The sequence below is a fragment of the Paramormyrops kingsleyae genome, chromosome 16 (assembly GCF_048594095.1).
Source record: "Paramormyrops kingsleyae isolate MSU_618 chromosome 16, PKINGS_0.4, whole genome shotgun sequence".
Lineage (NCBI taxonomy): Eukaryota > Metazoa > Chordata > Actinopteri > Osteoglossiformes > Mormyridae > Paramormyrops > Paramormyrops kingsleyae.
In genome coordinates this window covers 20,503,690-20,524,906 of record NC_132812.1, presented here as the reverse complement: position 1 = coordinate 20,524,906, position 21,217 = coordinate 20,503,690, and the positions used below count along the sequence as shown (strand labels likewise).

Genomic DNA, 21,217 nt, shown 5'->3' with positions numbered 1-21,217 from the left:
CCAGCATTGAAATAAAAAGCTTTGAAAAAAGCTGTACAAATAAATAGCAATAGTACTTGTTGAACCTCAAAGTGCTCGGAGATCAGAAATCCAGAGGTAAGCACCTATATACAATGATTTACGGATCAGCAGTGGAAGCAGGGACACTTTGGGGGAAAACTCAGGTGATACAGCTTTGGCAGGTTGTGTGAAATGCCAGCGCCGTGTTGATAGGCGGCAACAGGGCTTGTGTGGTGCCATAGCCTGTTCGGTCTGCTCCTGCTCATGCCGACGCCATAAATATGGCCCAATCGCCAGCTGGCAAAAGACGATTAGCGCTGGAGCATCAATGTCAAAGAACCACGCCTGACTGGAATCAGCAGCCATCCCATTGGACCTCAGCAGGTCTCCTGAATGTAAACCACAGCAGAGCCAAAGGAAGGGTAGAAAAAAAATAAAGCTTCCAGGGCCTTAAACAGGGTGATAAATCTTTCATTCTGACTGGTGCCCAGTCTGAAGGAACACTGTGATTCATGAAGTGAGCCGCAAAGGGTGTGACCAGTACATGCTTTGACTAATTGAGCAAGCTAGTGTATTACATTGCATGCAGGAGATATTCATCTTAATGGAAGGAGGCCGATAGTTTAGGAGTTCTTTACAGTGTATGAGAATGTGTGGGACACTGGTTCTCGTGTAGTGAAGTTGTGCACATGATTCGTACAGCTACTTACTTGTATATTGCACATAAGTATAACCTGCTAATGCAGAAGGGTAATTGGTATCGGTGTAACTGTCCAGTAAATTATCAGATAGGATGAGGCATATCCTGCCTTAGTATTGGTGACCCACTCAGTCTAGGTTACCGCCTGAAGGACACGAGGCAGCAGAGCTCACAGAGTTCCCGTTCTGCATCCACATGCAAATAACCGGCATGCTCTCACACAGTGACACCACGGTTGGAATAAACTTCATCCATACTGCTAATCCAGGATAGGGTCACGGGAAGGCCGTTCTCGGGGAGAACACTGGAAAGGATATCACTGGAAAGGATATCAGTGCAAAGCAGGACAGACAGTCAGACACGAAGGGCCGATGCTGAGAAACCAGCTTAATGTCATATGTGAACCATGAGGGACTGGAGTAGCTGGAGGAAACCCGCAGTGCACACTGGTGACGGTACAAGCTCCACACAAAGCAGGAATAAGAGCTAAACCCCAGAGGCCGCAGTATCACCACTGTTCAGGCCCTCAGCTTCAGCTTCAACCATTTAAAAGCTAAAATATTGAATGATTGCTGCAGAATTCTGTTCTGATCAATTTCAGTACAGCTTTTTACACTGATCACCAAATTCTGAAGATGCACGTAGATTCAACAAATTTCACTTGTGCTTCTATCAAAGGCAGAATCAGCCCTGCCATGTTGTAAATGCAGTGTTGTGAACCCACTTTGATCCCCTATTAGCAGTGACACCTACTGGTGGCTCCTAATATGAACTGGGAAGCAAAGTAATTAGACTCACACATTCTTGACAGAAAAGCAAACTGAAGATGACAAGCTTAGAAAGCAATCTTTACCTGCTTGTTTTCCACCACAGGGCATTGAGTCTCCATACTGCTATCTTGGGGGTATATGATTGTGGTATTACATTATCAGGACTACATTTAACCTGAATGCAGAGATGATGACCGACTGGAAAAGCCTGGAGCCCTGAGCTCTGGTAAGCCCACCTCAACATTTTACGTAATGGCTGTTAATCCGTGTAGCATATACAAATAAAGACAGTACAAGTCATAAATGCTATTGCTGAAATGGCATACACACCTCAGTTATTACAATGCTTGGTGGAAATCGGGAGGGGGATGTGCAGGATGTTAAATAAGAGGAAGAAGAACAATCACACACCATTCATTCATTGTGTTGATCTGTGAAGAACAAAGGCAGCTGCTTCACTTTGTTGCTGTACGTTCGAGGAAACGACACCTGGAATGTTTCATTAGCCGAGGTTTATTGAGCAGTGAGCATTAAAGCCAGAAGCCCCCGTTTTATCACTGGCTCAGTGGCAAAGCCGGGACGTCTTTTGATCAATTACGGGATTCCACAAAAGGTGCCCACGAGTTCGACGACAGGAGGAACACAAAAAGAGAGCCAATTTCCAAAATGTCTGATTTCACGTGATTAATTGGCGCCGTGAAAACAAAGCTTGGCACCGTCAGCACAGTGAGACCCTTAAACGAAAGATGAGCGATATCAGCAGCGGAAACCCATTTAATATTTCTGAGAGCGTAGCAAATTAAATTTACTTGAACTGTGTCGTTAAAAGCAGGCAGCACTGGCAAGCTGTTGGCCTACGGCATTTGTGCCCATGAGCGGTCGGTCCATAAAGCACGCAGAAGCTACTGACGGGTCTCCAACCCGCTGGGTACGGTGCCGGTAGCTTCAATACAGCACTATAATACAGAGATACCTGCAAACAGAGTTTTTGTGAAGATGCCATTATTCTGTTAGTCATTCTTCATTCTAGGACAATCTGGGCCTCAAAAAGGAGATCTTACGACGCACTAACCTACTCTGTACCAAAGACTAACCTCCAGGGTACCTGCATCGAACGGCTGAATAGGCCAGTTTGTCGATCCGCAATCCGCAGGCCAGCTGGTGAGGAAGGGAGAAGGACGGAGTCGCTCCTCTCCCAACATGGTGCCAATAAGCAAAATTCAGAAGACAGGCTCTGATTATGTAGCGAGAGAGACTACAGAAGAGCCAGATAAGGGTGAGGCCTTTTAATTAAATAAGCATAAATAGATCTTTATTTACAATTCAGCATGATTCCATATAAAAATAGTTATGTACACAAATCACTTCAAGGAACTGATGGAAACTAAATTTTGCTTGTAAAAAAAAAAAAAAAAAAAAAAAAAGTGGTCAGAATAAAGAGACAGTTTCAAAGACAGTCACTAAAGCCATCTTAGGACCTGTTTCTTTAAATTACAGAAACATTCAGAATTGAAACAAGACAAGATCAGCTCTATCATTGCGTCCATTTATAGCATAGAAGGAATTATCCAGAAGACCGATGTTCACACGGACTGCCGTCCTTCCTTGACTATTGTCATCAGTTAGGCTATTAGTTTGAAAAGTGCCCTTATCAAGGACAAGAGACTATTTTTGTAGGCTTTACCCATTTACATAAATGGATATTTACTGAGGCAATTCTGGTCAACGGCCTTCCTTAGGAGTAGAGTCTGGATTCTCAGCCTCCACGCTCCCATCGCACGTCCACTTTCCAGAGCCGCCCCTACAGGCCGACAGAAGTGCGGCCTTCATTGGCGTAAGCCAGCACCTCTGCTCTCAGTTAAAGTTGAACTTGAACGAAAAGGGCCCCGAACCAAAGGGGTTGAAGCCCTGGAAACCGTCCCATCCATGGTGGAAGTGGGGCCCCCCCCCATGCTGGCTCTCAGGGTCCAGAGGATCGTCCCCCTGGTCAAACTTGCTCCTCATCTCTATAAAAAAAAAATGCACAGCCAGAGTCAAACCTACAGGATCAGAGATGTTACCAGTAATCTGTGGTTAATCAAAGGACCACCAGTGCGCATAGCTGTCAAGTCTCCCGTTTTGGCCGGGAAACTACCGTATTTTACCCCTCTTTCCCGCCGTCCCGTAAATCTCCCGTATTATAATATCATTTAAAAAAAAAAATTCCTCTGCCTCTCCAAACGGAACTGCCAGTAGCCTCGCGAGAACTGCCACCAGCAGTAGTCTGCAGGTCATTTACAACATTAACCAGGTCATAAATGCGGAGGTTAAAATGGCAATGCTGTGTGCCAAAAACAATGTCACTTTCACCTTCTGTGACGACTTCAGCAAGGATACAAAGTCTGCAACAAATCTGTATAATAAGTCATTAGTGAATGTCAGAGAGTCACATGAGTGAACATGAGGAATTAAAAGAAAATGTGTAATGAAAATAAAATGTAAATGACAAGTGGTTATTTTAGATTTCTTGTATACATGTCTTAGAATGTAAGGGATACTGGAGCTTGGTTGGGGCGGTGGGGTGGCTCGCGGTGGGTGCCGGAAAATTTCCCTTATTTTCAAATCCAAAACTTGACAGATATGCCAGTGCGTCAAAAACTATTCCATCCATCCATTTCACACCCGCTTCTCTAAGGCCAACAAGTTAAAAAGCATTTCAGGAACTTCAAAAGTTCTCATTAGTCTTCAGGAATAAGATACAGCTATATACCTGCACAGAGCTCTGGCCAAGAGTGCATGATTATGGACATAAGTTAATGCTGGTCACTTTAAAGACCAGGCGTTTATAAAAAAACAGCTTCCATTCGCATATTTTCATGAGACATTAAAGACAGAATCCAGGCAACTATTTCCTACAACATCTACACTTTCACCTTGGATGGTTCTCTCCACTTAATATTTATCCTCTATCTTGTGCCAAAAAAAAAATTAAGAACAGTGTGACAGTAGTTACAAAGATTACTCAGGGAATCAAATACCAGACTGGAAGTAAAGCCCAGTACTCATGTTAAACGTTATTAAACATTATTAATGCCTCCTAAGACTATAATACTAAACTGGAAAGATTAGGGTGGGGTGATAATAAACAGGGGGAGGGAAACCGATTTACACGTCAGGTTCAGAGAGGATGGTAATTGCTCTCCGGCGCCCCCATACACCTGAAACCATGAGTGAAAGGGACTTACCAGGGTCAGTTAATACCTCCTTAGCTTGGGCGATGTCGATAAACTTCTTCTCTGCCCTCTTCTTCTCGTCGGTGTCCTGGAAGTTATCTGGGTGCCACTGCTGTGCTAGCTTCCTGTACGCCTTCATGATTTCCTTCTTCTGAGCAGTTCTGCAGTGACAGGAGAGGCTCAGCTAATGGCAGACCTGAGCCACGTCTGCCTTCAAGGCCTGGACAGTGGGCGGCGGCGGGCACAGTGCCAAGCCGGAGACTTTCCGGTCCCACGCCCGACCGCGATGCAGTAACTGTCAGCGAGTAGCTGAAATGCTACAGCAAAAATGTCCAGCCGTATATGGCTTTACTTCCTCCTTTGCATAAAGGACCCATCGGGGAAATGCCATACCTCTTCACTCCCAAGATCTTATAGTAATCCCTCTTTTTTGACTGCTTGAGGAGGCGCTGGGCCTTTTCCAGTCCCTCCTTGACCTGGCGGTCATTCTCATTGTGTTGTCTTGCACTCTCGTAGTCCTGGATGGCTGCAGAGACAAGTAAAGGCCCGTTCACCCATCAGCCTTGGGCGGCTCATGCAAACCGCAACCAATTTACCAGTGGGAGCGAGAGGTTTGTGTGGGATTGTTCTTATCCCGTCAACGTGTGTCGCCGCGGGTCTACAGATTAACACCGAAAACTGCAGTCGATACGAGATGCTGTCAGCGTTAGGACTTAATGAGCAAATATGATCGCAGTGGGAGCGAAATCGTGGACCCACTGCTGCCTCAACTGGCACTGGCGAAAAACAGGAAACAGGAAGAATGGGACAATACTTATTTTACGCTGCAGGATCCATGCACTGAAATGGATTCAGATCTTAGTTATAGAGAATTAATCCAGTCTCCCAAAACGTGCATATAGCCAATAACCTGTAAATTCATTAGTTTAATAAACAGCAGCAGCAGACATTAGCTAATGTGAATAGTCTGAAGCTCTGTGGGGTTAAGACTCTACTACGCCCTGAAGGTTGCTGGTTCAAATCCCAGGGCTGGTAGTGTGATGCCATCCTTGAGTCTTTGAACAAGGTCCTGAACCCCAGTTGCTCCAGGGAGTGGTTGGTCCTGCTCTCTCATCCTCATCTGTACATTACTTTGGACAAAGTCAACTGCCAAATACAAGTTATTTAATGTTACAAAATGACGATTCAGTGGGTTACTGAGAAACAGCCTTATTGCTACAGGGAGTGAGACAAGGCAACCAAAAATAAGGCAGGAAGGTGTGTGTGCGCGCATGCGTGTGTGTGTGCGCATGCGTGTGTGTGTGCGCGCATGCGTGTGTGTGTGCGCACACGCAAGCGAATTAGGTTTACATTACATTGGGACAAATGTCCCCCACAATGTGATACAAACCTGTTATTTTTGACATTGTGGGGACTATTTTTCAGGTCCCCACAAAGATTTGTGAACATGATCAAAAAATACATTAATAAAAAATAAAAATGCCAAAAGTCTCGTATTTTTCAAGTCCCCACAAAGATTTGTGAAGATGATCAAAAAAATAAATAAATAAAAAATAAAAATGCCAAAAGTCTCGTATTTTGTTTGGTTGCTTATGCTTAAGGTTAGGGTTGGGTAGGATTAAGGTTGTCATGTTGGCGTTAGCGTTCCCCCCATAGAAATGAATGGAGAGTCCTCACAAAGACATAATTAAAGACTGCTTCAAAATGCGTGGAGACCAGGAACCACGTTCGCCCCTTGGTAGTAAAGGCCCCCTGACAATGAACCATAGAGTCATGTGTTTTGGGCACACGGGTCGTGCAGTTTGCGGCAGGGCGAGAAAAACCCAGCACTCTCAATTCGTGCACTGCTATTTTTATGTGCGAGATGACAAGTCTGTTCAACCCAATTCCTTCATTTCTATGAACTTATTATACCCATTCTAAGTATAACTCCCTATTCATGAAGTGATCCCCCCCCCCACTCCCTCTGGGTTTGAGTGTTCAACAATCTGGGGGGGGGGAAGCATCTATATATAGGGGGCTTTTTAAAACTACACAATCGACGAGGGCACTTGTCAGCCGTCTCCAGTCACACAAGACACGTTTCTGTGACAGGATAATTGTGCACACTCACGTTTCCACGCTGAATAACAATCTATAAAAATGCGGCAGCCACTCTGGAATTGGATTTAATGATGTTGTTTGATTGCAGCTCTCAAAATGAGTCACATTTTTGTGAAACTGCCTATCCAGTCGTCGGACATAACAGTCGTTTCTGTGAAATAAGCCCAATTAGCAGTGATTCTGCTCTCAGAACTAGCTGCGCTTTATTGGACGTTTCATAATTTAGAGCTTTGCAGGCTCGTTTGCAGATCACAACCCAATCGGTTGTACTTATTGGCAAGATCAGACCAGGAAAAGTATGCACAAGATTTACAAGCCTAAAACCATCTTGGCTGGAGAGGAATTCAGATGAAACCTTTGCTGTCACCAACCCCAAATTTGGCTCCCAAATCTTCCAAAGACTGAAAAACGAGGGGAGAAGTGTGTGTGTGAGGGGTTATCTTCTATACTCACCCTGCTCGTACTGCTCGTCCTGGAGGTAGGCCTCAGCTCTGTCTTTCAAGGCGTTCACATTGTGAGGCTCTGTCTTGAGGACGTCACTGCAAACCTCGATGGCTTCCGTGGCCTGCTGACTCTGAAGCAGAACAACTGTGAGCGGAGACATCCCCCTCGCCCCCGACATGCGGAAAATCAGTCAAACCGAAGCACTATGACGAATCGTTACCCACAAAACCTAAACAAGCATCATACCTGGGAGAAGCAGTGGCAGATGCGCTCATTGGCGAGATGCGTGTAGTGGTGCACGTCCGGTTCAGTCTCCTTCACAGACTCGTATTTGCTCGCAGCATCTTCATACCTGACCATGGGAGAACGGGCCCTTAGCATCGTCTGGCTTAGCTGGAAATTACCAACTCTGGAGAGTGTTCAGGTCCATGGTGACCAACTTTAATGTACGATAGATGAAACGGTAGAACTACGAAACGAAATGAAAAGAGAAGATGTGTGTGCTTGGATTTGAGAGAAACGTGTGTGTGTGTGTGTGTTGCAGCCCATCTGAGGCATCCACAAAGATAAGAAGCCCTTTGCTCCGACAGGCAAGGAAACACACTGAAAGAAACCAGTCTTTGCTTAGACCTAATGAACCTGATGGCACTCACTCTGTCTGTCTGTGTGTGTATAAATAAAATTGGTTTTCCATTTTTTCTTATGGGGAAAATTCTCAGACCTCGAACTTATTAGGACTCGAACCCGACTTCTGAACGGATTAAGTTGCGTTCTGAGGTACCACTGTGTCTATATTATATTATTTAAAAAACAAAAACAAAAAAAAAAAAAAAGTCAGTCCCAATGAAAGGTCACAGTGTGGAGAGCAGTGAACCGCAACGACATACTGGTCAGAATATATGATTAAAAGTACAAGACTTCCCTCAGCACGAGTCGTGGGTAAACAGTCTGATCGTGGTCTGCCTTTCCCGCCTCTAATCCATCACGGCACACATAAGCGTGAGATGTTTGTTATTGGATAAGCAGCCATGGGAGTGATGTGGTCTGGGACAGAAATCCTGATTTCAGCCAATGAGAAGCCGGGGTCACCGGGGGCCGTACCTCTGCTGCTGGATGAGCTCCTCTGCAGACGCAATCTGCTTGTTCAGCTTCTTCACCTGTTTGTAGTGGCTGAAGCACTGCTTGTGGTCGGGGTCTAGCTTCAAGCACTCCCGCACCTCGCTGAAGGGGCAGCCACAAGGCAAAGCTATGAACATGGATTCTGTCATACCCAGCAAGCCCCACAAGGGGGAGCTGCTTTCCTACGCTCTAGGAAAAAAACATTTTGTAAGATATGCAAGAACGTTAACAAGAACAATGAGTGCACATAAATTACATGCAACTGCATCTTGCATATGAACTGCACTTAGCGATCACAAAAGTACGGGAATCTGTTGATGTGTGTCTGCATTTGGAATCGGGACCACCAGATGCAAGTCGATTTGGCCGTATCTCAATTGTTATAGGGCAGAAGGAAGGCATTAAATAAATAAAGTATTGTAATAATCACACAGCACTCTACCGCAAATAATGTAAATATAAAATCACAGCACTTCATGATGAAAAGAGATGGTACTTAAATTAAGGCATAAATTGTGGAGAACGACAGGAGCAGACAGTGCAACATATGGCAACATTCTTTGTATATTTATTATATATTACATTTTGTTTTTATGTAAGGGAATAAAGTACCTGTACTGCACTACCATACATCAGGAGTTGGAGATGGACCGTGTGCCATCACACAGCTGGCAGCGCTGCCCATTGTCCTGCATGCACTGAGCCAGTGTTTCCCAACCCAGTCCTCAGGAAACCCCGGACAGTCCACGCTTTTGCTTCCACTCAGCTCCCAGTGCGCCTGCACCAGGTACTCGGTGTTCCTGATTGGCTGTGAGCTGGGAGGGAGCAAAGACGTGGGCTGTCCGCGGTTCCCCGAGGACTGGGTTGGCAAACACGGCACTAAGCGATATACCCGCTGATGTCCTATTACACCCACTTCCAGGCATCTCTCCATCAGAGTGCATTATTTACCATCGATCTCAGATGTAAATGCGCTCGGACACGACTGGACAGGATACCTGTACAGAGATCGGGCCACTTTTTTTTTTTACTTTTCTCCACCTGGTAGACGTGCGTATTATCTGTACAAAATGAACGCATTTCATACTGCCAGAGCCAGGTGTAACTGTCTCTCCTAAATTAGCTTGTAGGGTAATGCTTTACATAGGCTGAAAATTCATACTGCATAAGCAGCATGTATGTATACAGTAACATCCTATTGTGCCTTAATAGCAATAATACACACTAATCAAACATTAGGAATACGTTTTTTTTCATTTATTGTTATTGTATATTAAAAGCTGCTAGGTATGTTAGTGTGTTATGGTTTACTTACATGCCGCTTATGAATGTTGCACAAATGCATTATAAAGGTGTTCTGAAGGTGCAGTTAATGTAAGCATCACCGATTGTAGTTACGAGGAGTGGAATTGAGGAATTAGGTACAGTAGTCTGATACGGGGCTGAAAACAGGTTTTAAACGGGAGCCTGTAATGGGAGGTCCCCCCCCCCCCACACATTGTACCATTTAATCCCCAAACCATCTCCACGAAAATCGCCCATAAGCGTGCAGGCATTTGAATGGCTGTACAGGATGTGTCCTCTTTGCACGGGTGTGGGGGGGCTGTGGAGGACACCGGGGGAGGGGGGGGGCTTTGAGGATTTATTTTCACCCCAAATCCCATAGCTTCGGCGATGAGACTCAAGTTCTCCTTCCCCACAAATCCCAGCAGAATCACAGCAAGGCACAGAGTCTTCAGATACGCAGCTCCGGAACATTCTAGGTAACTGGGCCAGTGTGTGTGTGGGTCTATTTTTGTTTTTATTTCAAGTTGGAAGAAGTTAAGCGCATGTGACAGCGCACCATCAATACCCTGTTTGTGTTCTCCTTGCTTCTCAAGCCTGTTTACCCAAGAACAAAACATTGAAGTCGACCAACTATGAGCAGGTCCTGTCAATCAAGCCATTGTAATACCTGCGGTGCTATATTCCACTATTTGGGTTATGGCCTGAATGCTACGGAGGAGCCAGATTTCTGCAGCTCATGACTGCAAATGGACCGCAGCCATGAACAGACCCCTCAGCAAATGAAGTACAGTTACAATCTGCCATGGATGCAGGGGTTTAATAAAACTCACTGCATGCCAGCCCAGTTCCTGGTGCCATTTCATACGAGAGTGTCACATTCACACATGGGCTTACTTGAGTGACATTTCGTGGTCCCCCAGCTGGTAGTAGATGCTGCTGAGCCGATAGAAAGCTTCAGTGTTGTCACTCTTCAGCTTGGACGCGGCTTTGAGGTCACTGATGGCTTTGCCCATCTCTCCCATCTGGATGAAGCACTCCGCCCGAAGCTCCCTGGAGTTTACGTCCCACACGCAGGTCTGAAGGAGGTACCGAAGGTCGTTAATAAGCCAGACCCTCAGCCCGGCACGCATGAAGGACGGCCAGGAGGAAGGCGCCGGGAACCATGGTGAGAACACAGTTTGGGGCACACACATAGGTCGCTCACCTCTATGATGGCGTCTAGGTGGGCAGCGGCTGTATCGTAGTCTTTCCGGTCAAAGTCGCTATGAGCTTCCGCCAACAGCCGCTGAAGCTCATCTGATTTCACCAGCTGACTTTTGGCTTCCTTCTCTTCTTTGTCACTGGGGTTGGATTTCAGCTTTTGGGGGGGGGGGGAGGGGGGCGATGCAGGGTGGTAATATAGGTGTCAGTTCTGGCGTGGGAGGGAGCCTTTAAATATGACCTTTACCTGGTTTTCATATGACCTTTTTGGTTTTCAGCCAAAAGCTGCCCCTTTCAAATACCTACTCAAATCCAAAAAAAAAAAAAAAAAAAAAACCACCAGGAATTTCTTTCTCCACTCTCCACTCGCAAATGAAAGTCCATTATGACAAGTCATATTTTCTGAGCTAATGTGGCATATATTACAAATGGCCTTGGCATTCTGCTTAGTGCTTTCTGCTAGCTCAGCTCTTGCAGGGAGCCCATGAATAAGCTCAGGGCATTCCGGCCAGCCAACGTCTCAGCGGGCCGAATCAAAGCATGCAGTCCAGGGACAGACTACCGTGCGACAGGCACTCAAACACATTGGGGAAATATCGCATAGCCCCCCCCCCCCCCCCAATCTTCTGGGAGATTAAATCCTGGTTTTAGTATGGAGAGAAAAACAATAAAAACACCAAAATAAATTTCCTGCAGTACACATTTTCTACCTTGCAAACTGTGCTTGTCGATTTGCAGGCCCATCCAAAACCTGCATAACACCTTAAACATACACAGCACTGTTATTAATGGGTAGCTGCAGCAGTGAACCACAGCTGAGGATCAGGCTGAGAGATGTGGTGCTGCATTCCTATTGGCTGGGAGGGAGCACGCTAGACTGACAAGCATTAACCTGGAATTAAGAATATTAATGGAAAAAAAAACTATGAAATGTTAAACATAAATTAGCAAGAGATTGCTGTCCTGCTATCCTAGAAGTAGAAAAATTAAAAATACATGGGCATCTTCTGGCAGACAACACAGGGGAGAGGAATTTCAGTGCAGACAAAGTCATTACTCTGACCACTATATCCACGGAATATCAAATAAAACCAAAATCACTTTATAAAATTTTCCCCTTTTTTTTTTTTTCCCCTTCTTCTTCAGGCAAGCAACCACCGTAGTACAAGCCTTTGAAACCATTTCGCTGGTTCATACTGACATCATCTGGTGTAACAGTGAACTTCACATGGGTCGGCCAAGTTAGGAACGAGCCGTACAGCCAGTCACTGGCCTGTATTTATCCTGTAAAACTGGTTCGTGGTGGAAAGCCCCATTCTGCTTACTTACTACTTTTTTGAAGTCATCCTCTGCTTCGTCGAGTTTCCCCTGCTTCAGCAGGAGGTTACCTCTCTGAAGTCTCGCCTAGAAAATGTGATTAAGTTATATCAGGATACACATTTCCACATCTACACATAAAAAAAAACCCAAGTTCATAAGATTATTAAAAATGTAGGTTCCAGGCCCAATTCGAGAAGCAATCAAAACGCAATAATTCTCAGACTTAGCAAGGTGCGATATTTTCAGCTTTCGCTTTCACACATCCTTATTACATTCGCTCCCAAGAGCCGCCACACTGCATCAGTAGTCAGGCCGGTTCCTGTGTCACGTCCCGGAAAAAGTAACTACAACCAGTTTGTGTGACTGTGATTTAAACAGCGGAAGCTCTTTACAGTCAGATCACATCACTACAGCGGTAATGAACACAAAACCTTCAGTCTGTTTATTTACAGCACACTGATAGGTGCAATAAGTTTATCCGGCACATTTTGTACATTTTATGGAAGCAATTTAGCACAGGCATTAAAGCACTCATTTCCCCAAAATAACAAAGCCAAAACTATTACAGTGACTGGAAATGCGAAACATTCCCAGCAATTACTGAGTAATATTTAAATCTGCATTATTCCATTATGCAACAGATCATTTGCAAATCGACCCTCCCCCATTTCTTTGTGTGTAACAGAACTTGGAAACCGTATCCAAATATTTGAATACAAACCGAGGAGTGGGTAATTTACATGGGTATTGAAGCTTGCTAATTTTATCATTGACTACAAACTGGAAAACCAATTAGCATAAATATTTCTCAAAACTGAGGGAAGATTAGACAGTTTTGCCATAACATATCTAGGCGACACCAGCCAAGCTACAGGTCCACCAAGCCCCCCCGCCATTGTACCCCCCCCGTCACGTCACAAAGTGTACTCCTACACACTAATGGAACAGATGATAGATCAACTCCCGCCTTACAGGTATATCCCATTTGTTGCCTGTAAATTATTACCAGACAGCCAGCCCCATCTCTTACATAAGCCACAAAATATTCAGACTTGTGTACGCAAACAAACATTTGCATACATTCATGTGCGCATTAAGCAGGTCTGGTGTCATCACTGTTCCCCAACTACATACTGTATATTAAGGAAACACCCTTCAGTCTGGTTGCATTTAAGATTACGTCTTCCCAAAGACAAGACTGGATTGTAATAGGGGTTCCAAATACTTTCAGAGCAGGAACAAGAAGTACGTCTACATGATGTTTAGCTAGACGCCATACAGAATTACTTACAGATGTAAAGTCTGGTTTAAGCTCAATGACTTTGCTCAGGTCCGGCAGTGCCGATTTGGACTTTCCCATAGCCAGGTAAACTGTAGCTCTCCTGTAATATGCCATATAGTTCTTGGGGTCTCCATCTAAAGAAAAAAGTTCAAAAATTAAGCACATACTGACAGTCAATGGGAATTTCAAACACATTTAGACAAAACAAGCAATAGACTTGACAGTACCACAAAGAGTGTCTTACTGATTACCTCCATTGTTGCATATTTGTCACACTAAATGATTTCAGACAAAATGAGTACCTGAGTAAAAACACATTTTTTAAGTGACAACTATCCCCCTACTTACAACCCCAGCAACTGAGCCATCCATCGATCCATTTTCCACCACTTATCCTGGGTTGGGAGCAGCAGTCTAAGCAGGGATGCCCAGACCTCCCTCTCACCAGCCACCTCCTCCAGGGGAATACCAAGGCATTCCCAGGCCAGCTGAGGGACAAGCCCGAAACGCCTCCCCAGGGAGCCGTCCAGGAGTCAGCCTACATAGATGCCCAAACCATCCACACTGGCTCCTTTCAATGCGGAGTAGCAGCGGCTCTACTTTGCGCCCTGCCCAAATATCCAAGCTCCTCACCCCATCTCTAACGCTGAGCCCAGACTCCCCACAGAGGAAACTCATTTCTGCTGCTTGTATCTATGATCTCATTCTTTCAGCGACTACCCAAAGCTCATACCAATAAGTCAGAATAGGAATGCAGATCAAAAGGTAAATTGGAGAAATTTGCCTTCTGGCTCAGCTCCTTCACCAAAACAGAACGGTACAGCACCTGCATTACTGCCGTAGCACGGATCTACCTGTCGATCTCCCGTTCCCTTTTTCCCCCTCACTCATGAACAACACCTCGAGATACTTAAACTCCTTCGCTTGAGGCAGTAATTCCCCACCAAGAGAGGGCAATCCACCCTTTTCTGTCGGGAACCACGACCTAAGATTCAAGGTGCTGATCCTCAACCCGGCCGCCTCACACTCCGCTGTATACCACACCAGTGAATGCTGCTGGTTGCCAGCTGATGAGGCTAACAGGACCACGTCATTCGCAAAAAGCGAAGATGCGATCCTGAGGACCCCCGGGCTGGACCCCGTCCGCCTCTTAGCTACGCCTAGAAATTCTGTCCATAAAAGTTGTGAACAGAATTGGTGACAAAGGGCAGCCCTGGTAGAAACCAACACCCACCAGGAATGAGTCTGACTTACTGCTGGTAATACAAACCAAACTCTCGCTCCATTGGTACAAGGACCTGATGAATACATACGTACCGCATACTCTTGAAGCTCCCCCCACATGACCCCCAAAGGGACACGATCATATGTCTTTTCCAACCAGTCTACAAAACACATGTAGACTGGTTGGGAAAGCTACCATGAAACCTGCAGCAGCTGAACACATCCTCTTGTCCCCTTTCTTAATGATTGGGACCACCACCCCAATCACCCCTACCAATCCAAAGGCACTGTCCCAAACACCCACACAATGTTGAAGAGGCGAGTCAGCAAAGACAGCCCAACAACATCAAGCGCTTTCAAGAACTCCTCCAGCAAATCTCTACCACTGGAGCCCAACAGCAGAGTAGTTGTTTGACTACCTCAGTGACCTTAGCCCTAGTGATGGATAAGTCCCCCTCTGAGTCTTCCTGCTCTGCTTCCTCTAACGAAGGCATATCATTTGGATCCTCTAAATATTCCTTCCACCGCCAGCCTATATTCCCAGTTGAGGTCAGCAGCTCTCTATTCCTGCTATAAATAGCATTAGCGAAGCCCTGCTTCCTCCTCCCGAGTCATCTGATGGTTTGTCAGAACCTTTGAGGCCGACCGAAAGTCCTTCTCCATAGCCTCACCAAACTGCTGCCATACCAGAGTTTTTTGTTTCAGCAACCGCCATAGCCACTTCCCACTTGACCTACTTGTACCTGGCTTCTCCTTCTGGAGTCTCACAAGCTAACCAAGCCCTGAAGGCCTCCTTCTTCAGCCCAACAGCTCCCTTTACCGCTGGTGTCCACCACCAGGTCCGGGGACTGCTGCCGCAACAGACACGGACAACCTTATGGCTACATCTCTGCAATGCCACCTCAGCAATGAAGTCCCAGACCATTGGCCTTTCAGGTTCTATGTCTCATGACCCCCTTGGGAGAGAAGTTCGGCCAGAGGTGCAAGTTGAAGATCTTCTGGACAGGGGCCTCTGCTCGATGCTCCAGACACATCCTCACTATGCGTTTGGGCCTACCAGGTCTATCTGCCATCTTACCCCACCACTGGATCCAATTCATCAGTTGACAGCTCAGCTCCTCTCTTCACACGACTATCCAAAACACATAGACACAAATCTGACTATACAATTACAACATTGACCATCAAACTGCGACCTTGGAGCGCTCTGGTGCCAGATGTACTTATGAACAACCTTATGCTCAAACATGGTGATCGTTATGGACAAACTGTGATTAGTACATCAGTCGAACAACAGATCACCGCTCGGCATACGATCAGGCAGGCCATTCCTCCCAATCACGCCTTTACAGGTTGTTTCGCTGTCATTACCCACGTGAGCATTAAAGTCCCCCAGCAGAACAATATAGTCCCCGGACAGGGTGCCTTCCACCACCCCCTCCAAGGTCCCCAAGAAGGCTGGATACTCTAAACTGGGGTTCAGCACGTACGCACAAACAACCATCAGAGTCCATTCCTCAGCACGAAGTCGAAAGGAGGCGGTCCTCTCATCCACTGGGGAAAACTACCAAACACACTGGCACTGAACCAGGGGGCTATAAGTAGCCCCACTCTTGCCCAGCGCCTCTCACCATGGGCAAGTCCAAAGTGCAATAGAGTCTAGCCCCTCTCCAGGTGGTTGGTTCGAGCCCGAGCCGTGCATCGAGGTGAGCCTGACCATCTAGACGGTATCTGTCTACCTCCCACACCAGCTCAGGCTCCTTTCCCACCAGAGAGGTTACATTCCATGTACCTAAAGCCAGGTCTGACAATCAGTCCGCCAAGGCCCCTGCCTATGACTGCCACCCGATCTACACTGCACCTGACCTCCACAGTTCCCCCCTGCAGGTGGTGGGCCCACAGGAGGGCAGACCCACATTATTTCTTTGGGTTATTCCCGGTGGGCCTACAAGGCTAAATCTCAGTCATCTCCAAAAGATGATCACTGGTGACGTTCGCCTGGCATGGCCAGGCTGCCAACATTTTCCCCAGGCAGGAAAATACACATTAATACCCCAGAGCTGCAGGCCACTCGAGCCTTAGCCAGGGTCAGTGCTTAGGGCTCAACCATAAGAGACTGGGTATTCATGCCAAAGACAGGACAGAATCCACTGCTAACCAACATGAACCCCTGTCCCCATCTTACATTTGTTAAAAAAAAAAGAAAAGAAAATGAGGATCACCAAGGTGCTTTTTTTTTTTTTTAAGGAATGACAAGTCAAAAAGTAAAACTTTTTAGAAGACAGATGTCCTGTTGTGGCTGTCATAACGCATAGATAGCATTTCACAATAATAACATGATACAAGCACGATAGTGATGGTGTGGGGACGCTTTGCTGCCTCCTGATAACTGTGTTCCCTTATTTTAAAAATGTGCCGTTTACTCAGGTTCCCATCTCAACATTTTGTTTATAGATTTGAAACCAGTGTGGGACATACGCAAGTAGGAAACCTAATACTTCTTCACAACACTAAGTATGTGTATGAAAATATCGTTATGTACGTTGTTAGAATGCTTCTGGACATGAGTCCATGCAAATGCCATGCGTTTTTAAATCGATATGTGTTCTTTGAGCAGCCGCCCCCTGGACACACTGCAAATAGGGAGGCTATAAACCAGAAGTGTCCAGCTACAGACCGACAGCTGCGTGGAAATGTGACAAGGCATCGGCCAGCTGGCCAGCTGCCAGCAGCTTCTTCCCCATCTCCAGGTGGCTCTCCACATCACTCTTCGTACACTCTGCTCCTGCAATGAGACCCAGGTTAAACTGTTCAGGTACCACACCTCTGAAAGCTGCAACTCAGCAAACTTTTGCAGGTCCCACTTAAGTCATAATTGACACAGAATTTTCCTTCACATAAAGCTTAATCAAATTTCTTAATTGGCATCTAAAAATCATATGATCACTAAACTGTATTTTGCGAGATCCATAATTATCTGTGCCGAGATAAATTCTTTGTACATATTCTGAGTTTCCGCATCACACTGTATAATACGGTAAATACGCTGATATGGAGCTCGCCGATTGGCTGAGACAGAAGCGCGCTCCTGCACGACCGGAAGCAGCGTGATCTGAACAGGTTACGCGCTTGCCTAAAAATCGCACGCCTGTATCAGGAATGTACAGAACGAGTACTGTGCCTGTCCCCGGAAATTTCGACTAGCAGACGCGCAAAATATTTGGCCAGACCTGAAAAGGAATGTTTGGTCCACCCATAAGGGAATTATCTGAAATGAAACTTGCAATGTCAACTCTTTAGATGTAGCAACAGTAGGGCTAAATCCAACACAAACTGTATTTCGACAATTTATCCTTCGATTATTAACCTAATTAATTAAGGACATTACGAAGTGCCGCAAAAAGAAAAATTACATATTACCACTTTTTAATATGGATTTCAATTCTAACAAACCAGCTGTTTTATCGGCATGTCCCGGGAGAGAGATGAAAAGAATCTGACAGCATTGCTGCGTACAGTCTTTAACCGAGCTTATGACAGCGTTTGCCATGACATACTGTTCGGGAATAATAAAAAGTTTAAAAATGACATAACGTTGTCAGTCATCGTTACTTAATAATCATGCAATATAACTTTGTTTACGTTTACAACGATCCAGTATAAGTGCTAAACTAATCGCAATAAACGTTCAATCTCATTCTCTAGCTCACTAGTAGCCATTAATCACATACGGTAATATATAGTAATGACTGTTAAAATCATTCACCGCCACTTCCACACGCATTTCATGCAAAAGAACACAAAGTTACGCAGACTACGATTTTGAAAGAATTTGTTTACAAACATTTTCATATTAGTCAGGAGATCCCACTGATTTCCTGAATGGGACATTGTTCACACACCTACATTTGACAGTTACCCAGACAGCTAGCTGCAGGCCTGTACATTGCAGAAAGCAAAATGTCGACAGCTTACAGATACATTACAAAGCACACAGCTGCATATGTGTTGCCTCACAGCAAACTATAGCTGCCTTCACTCAGCCTGGGAATCTTAGACGAACTTACCTTCGTAGCGGAGGTCAATCAAAACAAGAACAAGCGGAACATAACTAAGGAGTTTCTGTGCAACGGGCTTTACGGAAACCATGTCTGCTGCGAGAGATGCACTCGGACGTAAAGAAGCGCGACTGTCCCCTAGATGAGCCCAATTCCCAACGCAAAGCGCCCCGAAGCAGAGCCGGCCGACGGCCTTTAAGTCGCGCTCGTATCCGCTCGCTCGGTCGTGGGCCGCTCCCATTGGCTGGCCGGCCCTCCCACCGCGGAGAGCCACGGCAGCACGAGCCCCGTTAGCGGGGGCGCGGCCATCGGTCTGGGGGCAGACTGCCCAGGCAGGGTTGACCCTTAGCGTATTACCGGGGGGGCTCTTCGTCTACGGAGAAATCATGAATGCTTTCGGATGGTCCCGGTCTTTTATGAAAACAGCCACATGTTCATCAAGACATTTACTCACAGTTAAGGTTTTAGACATTGTGATGATACTGGATGTCAACCAACACAGAAGGTTGCACGTGTTCCAACTATAAAAATTGTGAATCTATATTAATGTATTGTGTGTTCATTTAGGTGCTACTTTGTTAGTCGTCTGAAGTGTGTTTGTGTGTGCGGAGGAGGGGATCGAAGTTAGAATTAGTAAATAGACATAAACTGTAAATATTTAAAGGATATTCTTAGATACGTACTATTCACTTAAATTGGCTGTTTAAATTTGATTCTGAAAGTAACGAAGATGACGATGCTAAGTGGAATGTTACAAAACGACTGCGCAGTTTCCTTCCCGAAGTCCGCAGTTAATTTAGATCGCCTTACAAAGTGGAACTGTAAATTAATGGCTTTGTCAAACATTAGGTGCAATTTCATTTCCCTGTTCCATTTAAAAATACAACTACGACATATTACTAATTAATAATGTACGTCTCATAAATGTATCGAGGGGTGTCTCATGGGGAGCGAGATGGAATAGGCAAAATGACAATTTCCAAAGGGGGAGGGGTCAATGAAGTAGACTATCACTATTTATAAATCTAGTTAATTCTATTTGTTTCAGTAACTTATAATTTCTAAAATCATACGTATAAAGTGTTAGAAATGCACATTGGAAAAAAATCTAGGGACCTAGAAAATATGTCTGACGTGTACTGCGACAGAAGTGAAACTTGTTTGAACTGCAGGTGCAATAGTTTGTTCTAAATGCATTTGCTGTACTCCTATAATGCAGCAATTAAGTTCCAGGCTTGTGAATTCCGTCAGACTATGCAGCTGCTTGAAAGACAGATTTTTTGAGTTGACAGGTTTAAACTTTGACAAATATTTTATTTTTGAGACAGTATTTTTAGAGATTTTTATCGATCCATTCATTATTTTCAATAATGTCTCATCAAGCACTAATAACTGAATAATAGGAGTTTCTTGAATGAGTAAACATGAGGCCTACAGTGAATACTGTACCCTCCTTTAAAAAAATGTTAAATGTTTTTAAAAGGCTGTGTAGAATAATGACCACAGAAAGATGTTGAAGAGGGATTCAAAATGGTTAGAATGGATGCATTTGAGATATTTCTCACCGGAAAAGATAGAGGAGTAGACATTTATGTCTGCAATTTAATTAACCGTAATAACATCAACTACGTGTAAACATTATGTAAAAGTGAAGACTAGATTCATGTCTTTTACAGCAAATTCAGAATATTAAAGATATGGTCCTATGCAGGGTTGCTTGTGACTCACGCAGCACCCAAGACGAGCATCACTGCTGTCACATACAGCCCCCACCAGGGGCACAGTATACAATGGGACACCCCCCCCCTCGCTGTAGCCTATACCAAAATATAATAATGATGATCATCTGCGGCACCAATGTTAGCTATAGGATTGATCAGCCCTGCTGGGGTATGTTGCAGGCTCTTACACTGACTATCAGGTGTATGTTATTACAAGTTCTAAACTGTCCTCATGTTTCCTGAATGTCATTCCTACATACAGTGTTTAAGAAAGGAGCTTCTGCTTGCAACTGAAAAACTCTTGTTAGGAATTATAAACAAATTATCTAGATATGTTCCCGTCATGACTTGCAGGATGAAGGACTCAAGGGCAGGCACTGTAGTGAAACAAAAGGGGATTTATTGAACTCAAAAGAAGAGAGACTGGAAATAAACAAGATTACGACGGATGAAAAACAGGAGGCGTGGAACGAGGAACACAGACAACACAAGGGTTCGACGTCAATGACCAGATTGCGGCTGACAAGCCAAACAGGTACTTAAATACTAAGACTAATGTGGGTTAACAAGTAACAGGCGTGACTCATCAGGAGCACGTTAGGGAGGAGACAGACAGGAGGGAAAGGCTGGCAGGACGTGACAGTTCCAATATCTGTTAGGACATTTATAATCAAGCCCATACTGTAGAAACCTAATTTCCACCCTGGCAGTCTTTATGCTTTCATACATTCCATTTTTATCAAAAATTTTAGTGTTTCATGATCAATGCCATAATCT

At 45.0% G+C, this 21,217-nt stretch overlaps 1 protein-coding gene across 1 annotated transcript; it reads right to left on the bottom strand.

Moving 5' to 3' along the window:
* Positions 1-2,741: 2,741 nt before the first annotated feature.
* dnajc3a (DnaJ (Hsp40) homolog, subfamily C, member 3a) lies at positions 2,742-18,996 on the bottom strand. The gene is made up of 12 exons (XM_023793118.2): positions 18,729-18,996; positions 17,339-17,446; positions 13,447-13,571; positions 12,165-12,239; positions 10,840-10,992; positions 10,530-10,711; positions 8,331-8,450; positions 7,476-7,581; positions 7,239-7,359; positions 5,076-5,208; positions 4,695-4,843; positions 2,742-3,476 (listed from the first exon to the last, which is right to left on the bottom strand). The coding sequence occupies exons 1-12, from the start codon at positions 18,958-18,960 to the stop codon at positions 3,325-3,327; spliced, it is 1,656 nt and encodes a 551-aa protein (XP_023648886.1). The 5' UTR covers positions 18,961-18,996; the 3' UTR covers positions 2,742-3,324.
* Positions 18,997-21,217: the final 2,221 nt, after the last annotated feature.

Coding starts and splice junctions, on each gene's coding strand:
- dnajc3a (XM_023793118.2), bottom strand. CDS start 18,960: ATGGGAGCGGCCCACGACCGAGCGAGCGGATACGAGCGCGACTTAAAG. Junction 12,240..13,446: donor TTAAACCAGACTTTACATCT/GTAAGTAATTCT, acceptor CACATTTTCTAG/GCGAGACTTCAGAGAGGTAA. Junction 7,582..8,330: donor GAGCTCATCCAGCAGCAGAG/GTACGGCCCCCG, acceptor TCCCATGGTCAG/GTATGAAGATGCTGCGAGCA.